This window comes from Plecotus auritus, assembly GCF_963455305.1.
Source record: "Plecotus auritus genome assembly, chromosome: 5".
Lineage (NCBI taxonomy): Eukaryota > Metazoa > Chordata > Mammalia > Chiroptera > Vespertilionidae > Plecotus > Plecotus auritus.
In genome coordinates this window covers 68,059,040-68,071,578 of record NC_137776.1, presented here as the reverse complement: position 1 = coordinate 68,071,578, position 12,539 = coordinate 68,059,040, and the positions used below count along the sequence as shown (strand labels likewise).

Here is a 12,539-nt window from a genome sequence, read left to right as displayed (position 1 = left end):
GATACAATGGACACATAACATTGTATAATTTATGGTGTACAGTATCTTGATTTGATGCATTATATGTTGCAAAATAATTACGATCATAGTGTTAGCTACCACCTTCATTTTATTACAGTTAACATTTCTTTTTCTTGGTGAGAACATTTAAGATCTACCTTTTAGCAGCACTCAAGTATATGACCCGGTATTACTAGCTATAACATTGGTCCCTGCTATGCATTAGCTCTCCAAACTTGTTAATGCTATAACTGGAAATTTGTACTCTTTGTCCAATAACTCCCCCATGTACCTACCCCCAACCCCTGGTAACCTCTGTTCCTCTGAGTTTGACCTTCTTAGATTTTCTATCTACCACATATATGTGATACCATATAGTATTTGTCTTTCTCTGTATGACTTGTTTCACTTGAGGGGTGAATCCTTAAGGTCCATCCATTTTATTGTAAATGGCAGGATTTCCTTTTTGCTCATGTCTGAATAACTTTACGTTGTGTAAACTTCCCCCCCCCCCCCCCCGACACACACACACCTGTGTCCATTTATCTGTTGACAGACACTTAGGTTGTTTCCATGTTTTGGCTATTGTGTGTAATGCAGCAAAGAATGTGGGAATGCAGATATCTCTATGATGTTCTGATTTTACTTCCTTTGGTTATAGACCAGAAGTAGGGTGGCTGGGCTATATGGTAGTTCTACTTTTAAGAAATTTCATTTTTGATGAACCTCCATACTGTTTTCCATTGTGGCTGCACCAATATAGTCTAGCCAACAGTGCATGAGGGTTCCCTTTTCTCCACAGCCTTGCCAACATTTGTTATCTCTCATCTTTTTTATGACAGCCATTCTAACAGGTGTGAGGTGATATCTCGTGGTTTTGATTTGCATTTCCCTGATGATTAGTGATGTTGAGCATCTTTTCATGTACCAGTTGGCCATCTGTATGTCTTTGGAAAAATGTTTGTTTAGATCCTCTGTCCATTTTTTAATTAGATTGTTTGGGGTTTACTATTGAGTTGCATGAGTTCTTTATGTATTTTGGATATTAACCCTTATCAGATATGTGACTTGCACATATTTTCTCCCATTCCATAAGTTGCATTTTAATTTTGTTGCGCAGAAGCTTTTTAGTTTGATTAGGCCCCACTTATTACAGACACTTTCCTTATTGTTAGGACTACTCAGTTAATATAGTTATTTTGATCTAAGAAAATGAGCAACTCTAGGAAATCTTTTTCAGTGATCTTGTATTTTTGTTCCTAAAGTTCTTTCCGTTCCCACGGGCTCCCTCCTGGTAGTACTGGTATGAGGGAAAGGATGGCTATGGGAGTCTCCTCAGTATCAGTTCCAGAATACAACAGGCCAGCACCATATGGACACGGAAGGACCCCTATTTCTCCAGCTCTATCTTGTCTTGAAACAGAGTCCAGGCAATATTTTGTTTAGCCAATAAAACGATGAGACCAGCTCATGACAAGATGAGCCTGGTGTTGACTTTGTCAGGTTTATTCACAAACTGCCTCTTTTTCTCATGTACCGTGTCACTGGTTTTTCCCTAAAACAAAGATTTCCAGGAATCCAGCCACAAATGAATAGGATGGAAGTAGAGTACATGAAATGGATGGATTAGCTGCCTGACTTTCGTTTGGCCCACACTGACTTCTTTCATTCTCCTCTGACTTTATGTCTTAGAAGGTGAACAGTCACCTTACTTACCTTTACTTGGCCTAGAAATGGCACCTTGCACAGCAGCCCATGCTCCTGGGCCGGTGGTGGGTGTGTGGGTGACTCGTCCTCTGTAGGCAGAGTAGAAGGGCAGGCAGCATCTGTCTTCCAAGTGAAGGTAGCCTTTCCCCTGGGTTAGTCATTTGTACTAGATCACACAGGCTAGTGTCTACGGTTGGAGTCACTGTCAGACTCGGGAGAGTTATAAATAACATCTCAGCAGTAAACTCGGACTCTTCTTTTTGAAATAACAGTGCACTAGAATTACTTAAAACTTAGAATTCACACAACTAAATATATGAATTCTTAAGGTGTGGGAAACCTTACAGTTAAAGTCATTTGTTTGAAATAGTGTTTTTTTTCCATCGGACATGGACTCAAATCTCTTTTTAGATCTCCTAGGACAAGGGTAGGCTTCAGTGCTTCTGGTTCTGGTTTGGGAGAAGAAACACCCAACTATCGTTTTGGAGGAAGCCCCTAATTGTATGTACATTTCTTATCTTCCCCGTTCCCAGGGGATCTGGGCACAGAGTATAAAGTGTCCTTGTCTAAGGACAGACCGGGGCAGAGGAGGGGTTTGTCTCCTCCCAGGATGCCCTGCCTGTTGGTTCAGTGATGTTTACCCACCAGGCACTGGTGCAGATTGTGAATTCCACATAGAAGATACGGATGTTCCTGTCCCTTTCTCCTGAAGCTGGCAATATGCAGGACACACCTGGTCAGGCTAGAATGAGTTTCTTTTCTCTGCTCCACATTTGACCAGTCTTCAAAGGTAGAAGAACAAAAATTTTTTTAAGGTTGCAGGTGTCTCTTACTCATTTTCTCCATGCTATAGGATGATAAAGGGAATATGTAAGGAGGAGTGGTGTTGGTAGACCTATTGTTGGCAGTCAGAAATATAACGGGCTTAAGCAAAAACCTCCATTAATTTAAAATGGAGTCCAAAGTTGATACTTGTAGGTTTTCTTGCTGTTAATATACACTGAGTGGCCAGATTATTATGATCTCTGAATGCATAATAATCTGGCCACTCAGTGTATATATATACATGTATATATTAGAGGCCTGGTGCATGAATTCGTGCATGGTGGGGTCCGGCCAGCCTGGCCAGGGGGAGGGGACAGGGCGGTTGGCCGGCCTGCCTGCTGGTCGAACTCCTGGTCGAGGGGACAATTTGCATATTAGCCTTTTATTATATAGGATATACACTGAGTGGCCAGATTATTATGCGTTCAGAGATCATAATAATATGGCCACTCAGTGTAGATCCTAAGTTGTGTTGATTGACACTGATGTAACTAATACTGTTGGGGAATTCTTAGGGGAAGGTTGACACCAAATTACAGGAGCTCAGCCTGCTGTCTAGTTTGTGTCCTATCTGCTACCAATTTTCAGGGTTGACACATAATTCCTTTCCTAACTCTTCAGTGTTTACTGAAACAAGAGTCATATGTTGAATTAATGAAAACATCAGTGACAAAAGTGGGCTGTTAGAGTATACTGTGGAACATCAAAAATACCGTTAGAATCATTGTCTTAAAACCAGCTGAAGCCTCTATTCATGGGCTGGTTCTGGACTGAGGTGCTAGAATGCCCTCTGGTGGTTAAACAAAATATGAACACAGTCACTTGGCTCATTTGGTCATTCCCTTCAAGAGCATGTTTGCATCTCAGCAAGTGGGTTTCTGTCCCAAGTACCTTGTGTCAATTTTTGTTTGCAGTAGAGCTCTGAAACTTAAAAACCAAACATGAGCTCATGCAGGCATGCTGGCTGTCAGATGCTTCTGTCCTAAAGGGGCACTTAGATTGTTATTCAAAGGTGATCTTAATAAGGTTGATTCGGGTCTGCCTGGAAGGGGCAGGCAGGTAAAGGCAAGGAGACATGGATTTGGTAATGGCACCTTCTTGTTCATTAGATTTTGTTGTTGTTTAATTGAGGACTATATAGAAAATCCTTTTTATTTTTCAATCCTTAGTTGTAGAAACATATTCAAGCCTTTAGACTACTCCTCTCTCTGAATAGCAGACTCTAGAGAACAAAATTGAAATTCTGGTTGGCATTCTTATAGGGGCTCAGAGTCACCCTTAGAAGCACTGGGCCTCTGCTGGTCTAGGAATATAAGATATAAGACGTTGAATGGAACATGTCTTAAAAGTTATCTCTTGTTTTAATTTTTAGTGTATTTTTCTTTTGATATTATCTCTTTCACCCTAATAATGAATTAGAAAGAAAAGCCTGGTTAATTGAGGATTACAGTTAGTAGAGGTTTTCAGTTGAAAGTTTCACCTGAGGTTTCCCAGATCTTGAAGTTGAATGTACAGTACTTTTTAGGACCATTTTCAGCTTGGGGTCCTTAACCAGGAACCCACAGACCTCTTGAGGACCCGTGGATGGGTTTCAGGGGCCCCATGGACCTCTGGGAATTACAGGCAGTAGCTGTGTCCCCTCCTGTGCCCAGCTGGCAGACGTGAATGGCGTAATTGAGGAGGAGTTCACCATGGCCCGTCTGTACATCAGCAAGATGAAGTCAGAGGTCAAGTCCCTGGTGAACCGCAGCAAGCAGCTCGAAAGCGCCCAGATGGACTCCAACAGGAAGATGAACGCCAGCGAGCGGGAGCTGGCCGCCTGCCAGCTGCTCATATCCCAGGTAGGCCACACCTTTCCTCTTCCCTTCACACCCGCGTTCTCGAAACCTGCTTCCTCCCTGCTCTAATCGGGGCTGATGGTGTGTAAGGGGGATATTGATGAGCTTTGAATTGTGTAGTAGTTGTCTGTGGCCTCCCCAGGCAGTGGCGGTCCAGGCTTATTCTTAACCCAGGCAAGATTTTGTTGTGAGTTACTCGAATTACCTTCAGTCCCTTTTTAAAGGATGTGCCTATATATCTCTATCTAGCTATCTGGATAATAAATAGGCAGGTAGGTTGGTAGATAGATAGATATATAATAAATGGGTGAGATTGGAATCTAAATCTCCTGTCAGTTAAGGCAATATTCCTTCATCATTTAATCTCTATCACAGAACCAATGTAATGGGTGAAAACAGACACTACAGCTACCACTACTGTTGTTAGTGACATTTTATTGAGTGTTGACAGTGGGCCATATGCTGTGCTAAGCAATTTATATGCCTGTCCCACTTGATCTTTAAAAAAATCAAGGGTTTTATTTTTGTTTCTGTTTTTCCGATGAGGAAACTGAGACTTAAGAATGATTAAACATGGTGTCCAAAGTCATGGTGCCCGTGAAAGGCAGAGCTGGGACTCCCCCCAGTGTGTACCTGAACCCGAAGCCGGGAAGGGGTTTCCAAGCCCCGGGCACATTCCATTCCTCAGGGAGAGGGGCTGCTCTATTCCCACTGGAGTGGCGTTTTTATTTCAGCAAGACGGTCTCAGAAAATGGCCTGGTTTCTGGCCTACCACTGTCACCTGAGCTTGGTCTGAGGATTTTGTGGCTGCTGGAATGGTCTGGTGTGTGCTTCCCTGCCTTACACCAGGCATTAAATCAGCTGGAGTCATTTGGGGGAAACAAATGCATATCAGCATGAGTGATGCCTCCGATGACCCTGAGAGACAGACAGACACATACCTTGTCCTGGTATGCTTTTAAATGTGATAATAATACGTAATCATAGAACCATCTCCAGCCTCCTTGTTTGCCACCACAATCATCTAACAGACACAATTAAAACATCAAGGTTCCATTTTACAACCAACATAATGAGCAACAAGGTACTGAAAAGATTATTCTATGCTAGTGTGTGATGGTGAAATTTATATATATTTTTGAAAAAAGTATGATTTAGTCAGTCCTTTTGGAAAGGACTTTGGGAATTAAAAGCCATGAAAAATGTAAGTGTACTTTGGTCCAATAATCTCACGTATGGTATTTTTCATTGGTAATAAAAATGAAAAATTTTCATTTCCTATAGTGTTATCATTTAATGATTAAAAATATTAAGGCCTTACATGGAAGTTGTTGAATGCAATATTTCTTACATTAAGGTAAAATACTCAAATATTTATTGATAGACTAATAACTTAAAGTTATATGGGAGAATGTTATGTAGCTCTTACCAAAAAAATTATTAAATCTAGCCATTTGAAAAGTATAATTACATGAAGATAGTGAAAATGAAAATGCTGATTAGTTCTTGTGTTGTGCTTTGCAGCTTTGTAAAATATGTGTTCATATAGATAAAACCAGGAATATAAGGTGGAAACAGTTGATAAGTTAGAGTGGTTTATGGGTGGAATTTATCTGGACTTGCTTTACTATTTACCTTTTATAATTTTTAAACATTAGGACACAGTGTCTCCCCACGCCCTGCACCCCCCCCCCCCAGTATGATTCCCAGGTCCCCTGTGATACTGATGGCATGTGCTTTGGGGAGCCCTGAGCCTATTATTAGAGGTCAAAGCCAGAGTCCAAATGGAGGCCCTGCAGCCTGCAGCCCACTGTCTTCTCTTTCCATCTGGAGGTACCAGCCTCCACGTCTGAGTCCCTCCTGCACTCTGTGCACTGAGGGAGCTGTGTCACTGCATCTGTGATCTATTTAAATAGATGCTGCGAGTAGCAGCACGGGCCCTGGCAGTGGCCGTGGGGCTATTGGAGTAGAGAGTATCTACTTCCCAGATAGAAGGGGATGTGGCCCAGGAGGGCATGCTCCCTTAGCCTATGACCTCTGCTCACTGGAATGGGGCGCAGCCAGATCATGGCCTAAGTGGGGTGCTGTAAAGCTTGGAGCCCACGACCGGGGTCCAGGTACCCAGGTCTTAAAGAACTTTGGGAATATGAGAAGGGAGTCAAGAACATTAGGGCCTGGCTGGTGTGGCTCAGTAGTTGAGCATCGACCATGAACCAGAGGCCACGGTTCAATTCCCAGTCAGGGCACATGCCTGGATTGTGGGCTCCATCCCCAGTAGGGGTTGTGCAGGAGGCAGCCAATCAATGATTATCTCTTATCATTGATGTTTCTATCTCTCTCTACCTCTCCCTTTATCTCTCTGAAATTAATGAAAACATATTGAAAAAAGAATATTAGGATGTTTGGGGTTAGAGAATCCCTGTGTCAGGCAGGGTTTTCTACATTAGCAATAGTTTTCCATTAGGTGCTGTTTTGTACTCTGCTACAATTTACACAGAGCTAAAGATTCCATCATTATTTCCTGGGTTTCAAACGTAAGAGAAACCTTGGTTGTCTGGTTTTCGACATGATCCAAGGAATCTGACAAAATATTGCCAGCTGAAATGCTGTTATCTTCCTTGTTTACACTCATCCTCTTCACCAAAAGCTATGCTTATAAATTCACTGCTCCAACTGAGTCCTTCCCCCAGCGGTCATTTCGTTAGACCCGAGCTCAGTCTCCTGGGTCTTCCCACCTAAATGGGATCCCTGTAGACCTGGGGGTGGGGGGCGGGGAGGGTCTGCCTATTTCCATCTGCCTAGAAGTGACTGCTGTCCTTATTCATCAGTGAACTCCATTCATTCATTCATTCATCTCACTAATAGTTACTAAGCACGTACTCTGCCCTCATGAGCTAACAAGTAAGAAAGTGAGTGAGATAAGTCGTGTAGAAATTCAGTGCCGTCAGAAAATGATGGGGTCTGCCTGATAAGGTCCATGTCGGGGAGGGGTGGGGGAGAGCTAATCAGGGAGAGGAAAATGTAAAATGTAAAGTCCGTGAGACAGGAATTGGTGAGTCTGAGAGACAAAAAAAGAAAATGCATAATATTTGATTTGTAGAGATGTAATCCACAGGTGCGGGTTCAAAGAATGAAGCCCTTAGCCCCAGACACTCCCCCACCCCTTTCTCTCCAGCGTTCTGCTCTCTGCGAGGAGAAAACCAGCCTGGGCGTTGGTGTCTCACCACTGTGGATGGCGAGGAGGGGCGTGGCCATGAGGGGTGTCTGTGGGAAGCAGAGAAGCACAGGGAAAAACAGAGGACCCTGCTAGTTAGTCCATTGCATTTGCCCATTGGACAGTCCCGGGCAAGTGGGGCGACCACTTCTAATCATTCATTCTTTTTATCTATTTGCTGTTTCAAGCACGAGGCCAAGATCAAATCCCTGACGGACTACATGCAGAACATGGAACAGAAGAGGAGGCAGCTGGAAGAGTCCCAAGACTCGCTCACTGAGGAGCTAGCCAAGCTCAGAGCCCAAGGTAAATGAGTGACTGCTTTGCAGGTGTCAAACTCTCGGCCTAAGCAGGCACTGTCTGCATTGCTGAACCCAAGATGTCCACTTTTGCTCAATTAAAGCATTTCTAGGTCTACTGATGACAATGGCATCATTGGGGGGAGGGGGGTAATCTAGAAGACTGCCTTCCCTCTCTATCTGCTCCACCGCCCACTTCCCCTGAGCCCACCCTGCCACCCACGTCAGAATCCCGTTCTCTACTCCTGCTTCCAGTCTATCAAAGGCCTGTCTGTTCTACCTGCTCATCTCCATCTTCATTGTCACTGCCTTAATCTAAGAATTGCGATGAGGTCCGTTTACCGAGGGTCCTGCCCCAGTCTGCTCCAGGCTGGCCACCGGGCTGCAACCAAAGGGACTGTTCTAAGTCAAATCTGTCTTGTGCCCAACCCCAGGCCTCTGACATTGTTGCTCTTGAGGTCAAGTCTGAACTTCCACTAGTGGCTCACTCTGCCCTCCGTCCTCGAACAGGCTCCTCCCTTTGTCAGGCAGCCTCCCGCTGCCTTTGCTGAGGGAAGTACTGATGCATAGGAAGCATTCAGTAATCTGAGTAAACAGAAGGAAGTCAAGAGGAGGCTGACTAGACATGCAGAGACCAGACAGGCTTAAAACATATGCACTGAGATTAAACGGGAGCACCCATATTATGGGTCACAATGAAAATTGTTAGAGGCCTTTTGGAAAGCATTTTGAAAAACATATTAATAATCATAGCATTTTTCTTACTTTTGATTCTTAAATCTCAAATACTTATTACAGAATTACTTATATTAGTGAAAAAAAGGAAGTTACCTAAATGTCTAACATTAACTATGGTATCTTGTTCAGCAGAACATTATTTTCATATTGGAGATGAAGTAGACCAAGGCTGCTCAATGCTTACAATGTAACCTTAGATTAAAAATCATAAAGTGTATCTTATTTTTACTGTGGTTATAACATTTAGAAATCAATGGATGCTTGTGTTTCAAGGCCTACACACTAATATTTGAAATGAAAATGGTTTTGATCCCAAAAAAGAATTGGTGATAATATTATCCTTTTTTTATTTCCTTTATTATTATGTAGTTGTTTGTTCAGTCAGTACATTTTGTTTCAAAAGCCAAGGCAAATTTTAAAAAGAAAGAGAATATACCCACCCCCTCAGTGACCTTGTCATATTTTCTTTATGTGATAAAAGATGAACGTTAGGAATAGAATGCTCCACCCAAAAGCTGACACTGAAAAGAACGTTTCCCTCCTATAAAGGGCTTCTGCGGTGTTGCCCGAGTGGAAATAAAATAGAAGCAAGAGAACCTGAAATAAGGGAAACAGACCAGAGAGGAAGCTTGATGGCCTGAGTGTTGCTGTCTTAAATCACTTGCTCCCCTGACCCAACTCCGGCTGCCCATTGCACCATGTGCTCAGGGGCCACTGACCCAGAGAGGCTGGGACTGCCCCTTGCCCACCCCACAAACAGCAGCCCTTCCCACATAGGGGGCCTTCCTATTTAATTTGGAGAGTATTTTATATTTCTCATTTCTTTGTTCTTACCCTTAGATTGTTTTTCTACCCCAGAATCTTAGAGAGTAGACAGCGTGCCCATGGGAGGTAAATTGGATCTTCTGGACAGTGGCATCGGTACAGATGCCACTCAGCTTCGCAGAGTGCTGTGTAATCGACACAGCCTGTTTATAACCCACAAAGCATGTGTTTGCCCCGGGGGTCACTCACGAGGCCAGGTGGGGGCCAGTACTCAAAGGTGTGAGGTGCAAGTCAGTGGTAGAGTGGCCCGCTCCAAATGAGCACCTGGCCCTGCACGACACCCCCTCCCCGCCCAGGACCGAGGTAATGTCCCAAGAGCGGCCAGCCTTGCTTCAGCCAGAAGTCCTCCCCTGACAGACATTCCTCTGTGCCGTGCTTATAATTGGTGATATAGCTGATGTTCCTGCCATTGCCATTCTTCTGGTTTTGTTTTCTAATTTTTACTATTGGGTGTGAGACCTTCCAGTTAAATTTGAAACCGTCATTTAAAAATTAAAACAGAAAAAATGCACGAAGTCAGCTTCCAGGATAAGGAGAAGGAACATCTGACGCGGCTGCAGGATGCCGAGGAGATGAAGGTGAGCACACACTTGGACTGGGCCGTCTTGTCCTAGGGAAACCTGTCTCCTTCAGAGACGCGGTGGCCGAGCAGGGTTGGGGGGACCATGCCAGGCAGTCGGAGCCCATCGCAGAGTGTGGCCTGGTTAGAGGTGAGCTGGAGGTGGAGGAGTCCAGCAACCCTGAGATGTCTGTAGATAGTTAGGTTGTATTCATACATTATTCTCTCCTGCTCCTGATGAAGAGGGAGAGAGCAGCCACTGCCTGGGCCACGGTGTCAGGTTAACCCCTGAAGAAAAATGCTTGTCCTTCCTTTGAACGGAAGAAAACATCCCCCCCACCTTTTTAAAGAAACACCACAAATTTGAATTTCCATCTTAAACATAGTGATCTTTATTTTTGGTCACATTTTAAACAGTAAAGAAAAATGCAGGAAATATGATTGGCAAATAATATTTTAGGTGACTAAGATGAGATATGAGAAAATATATAATTTTGATTAGTTTTAGGCAACCCATGAGCCCCACTGGGGATAAGCCCATAGTGAAAGCATGGTCCAAGGCAGGACCCTGCGACAGCCAACAGCACACCCTGCCTCACCGATGGGCCCCTCTCCTGATTCCACATCGCTTTGCGGAAAAGGTCTCCTTTGAACATCACCATTAACTCGTGCAGCGGGCAGGGTGGGGCAAGTATCTAAGCTGTACAGGTGAAGTGTAGCTCACACAGGGACACGGCTTGTCTGAGGTCATCCGGGTAGTAGGAGGTCTGTGCCCTCTGACTGACCTGGCTGGAGACGCCATGTAGCTTGGGGGAGCTGGACTAAGATCCACTCAGTTCTGTAACAGATCCTTGGGTTTTGTTGTCTCAGTAAAGCACGGCGGGTTCTGGGGCCCCACCTTTGGGATCTGACAGCGAGGGGCAGGGGGAAGGGGCAGAAGGATCCAGGACTTGTCACGGTGCGGGCTGAGAGCCAGCGCAGATGACACATTCTCTCGGCCTGGCTTGCAGAAGGCGCTGGAGCAGCAGATGGAGAGCCACCGGGAGGCTCACCAGAAGCAGCTGTCCAGACTTCGGGATGAAATTGAGGAGAAGCAGAAAATCATTGATGAGATTCGGGAGTGAGTTGGCACGGGGCTCGGGGATGTGGGGTGGGCCTGGTGCGTGGGCCAGACTGGAAGGACGTGGCTGTCAGCCAGATCCTCTGCTTTCTTGACCTGCAGGCTCTGTGCCCACTCTGGGCCACAGCGGCTAGACGTGCAGCTCCCCAGGTCTGTTCCCCCATCTGGAGCTGAGCCTCAGGGGGTGCTGGTGGGGCAGGTGGCAGGCGAGTCCCCCGGGAACAGGATCATATTGGTGACTCATGCAGGCAGACACATGTCCCAGTAGGTGGGGATACTATGAAAGTACAAAAAAACCCCAAAACCCTAAATTGGTCTTGGGAGTTAAGTTAAAAAATACTCCAGGCCCTGGCCAGTGTGGCTCATGTGGTTGGAGCATCGTCCTGTGTACTGAAAGGTTGCCGGTTTGATTCCTGAACAGGGCGCATACCTGGGTTTCAGGTTTGATCCCCAGTCGGGGCATGTATGGAAGGCAACCAATCGATGTTCTCTCTCACATCGATGTTTCTCTCTTTCTCTCTCCTGTCTCCTCTCAGATCAATAACCATATCCTTGGCTGAGGATTAAAAAACACTCCAGAGAAGGCAGCTCAGCTGCCTCCTCACCCCAGCACCTACGTGCACACAGCACAACTCCAAGGCCCCCAGTTGCACACGCACACTTCTCAGGGGCCCCTGGTGCCAGTGTCTGAGCTGTGGTTCCTTGGCACTCGCCAGGATGGCATCCTTGCAGCTCGTCTTGGTGACGCCTCTAAAGGCCATTCTCCTGTGACGGCCAGCCATTGACGAGCCCTGCTCCCTCCTGTCCTCTCCCTCCTCCTCGCTTACCATCCACCTCATCACACAGGTCACCACACTGGTGGGGCCTTCAGGATCCTCTCCTGGGGGTTCTTAACGTTTTTTGCACAGTGAGCTCCTTGCTAATTTTTGAACTATAGAGTAATGTTTTTAAATGCCCCCAATGAAAAGCAAGGAAAGCAAAGAAAACCAACTTTGTTGAAATACAGTCCTCTCCACTGCCACCTCCCTGCCCCCAGGTGTAGACAGAGGTTCCATCCCCTCCCGTTTCTGTAAATGAAGAACCATGTCTATGTGGGAAGCTCAAGGAAATGATGTACTCAGGGTCACGCTGCTAAGTAGGAATCAAACTGGAGTTAGAGTTTAATTCTCCAGACCACTGATCCAGATCTCCTCTCAATGTGCGAGAGCTGCTTACACACACATTTGCATTTTAAGAGAGGAGAGAGGTAGCCCGAGCAAGTGTCGGTGGTGTGATGGGCTGCACACCTCCACCTAAGGAGAGCAGGTAGAGGGACCGCCGCTCTGGGCCACTGCCAGGCCAGCGTGCATGCTGTGCTTCTCCTCCAGGCGTCTCATGTTCATTATCCTGATTACTCCCCCTCATACTGTTCAGC

At 45.4% G+C, this 12,539-nt stretch overlaps 1 protein-coding gene across 2 annotated transcripts in view; it reads left to right on the top strand.

The window, feature by feature from the left end:
• KIF5C (kinesin family member 5C) overlaps nucleotides 1-12,539 on the top strand; it is a 174,902-nt gene that overhangs the window by 133,101 nt on the left and 29,262 nt on the right. For both annotated transcript variants that reach the window (XM_080668529.1, XM_080668530.1), the window contains exons 16-19: nucleotides 4,185-4,373; nucleotides 7,773-7,890; nucleotides 9,948-10,024; nucleotides 11,016-11,125. In XM_080668529.1, the coding sequence (XP_080524655.1) occupies nucleotides 4,185-4,373; nucleotides 7,773-7,890; nucleotides 9,948-10,024; nucleotides 11,016-11,125 (494 nt within the window). The remainder of the gene's footprint in view (nucleotides 1-4,184; nucleotides 4,374-7,772; nucleotides 7,891-9,947; nucleotides 10,025-11,015; nucleotides 11,126-12,539) is intronic.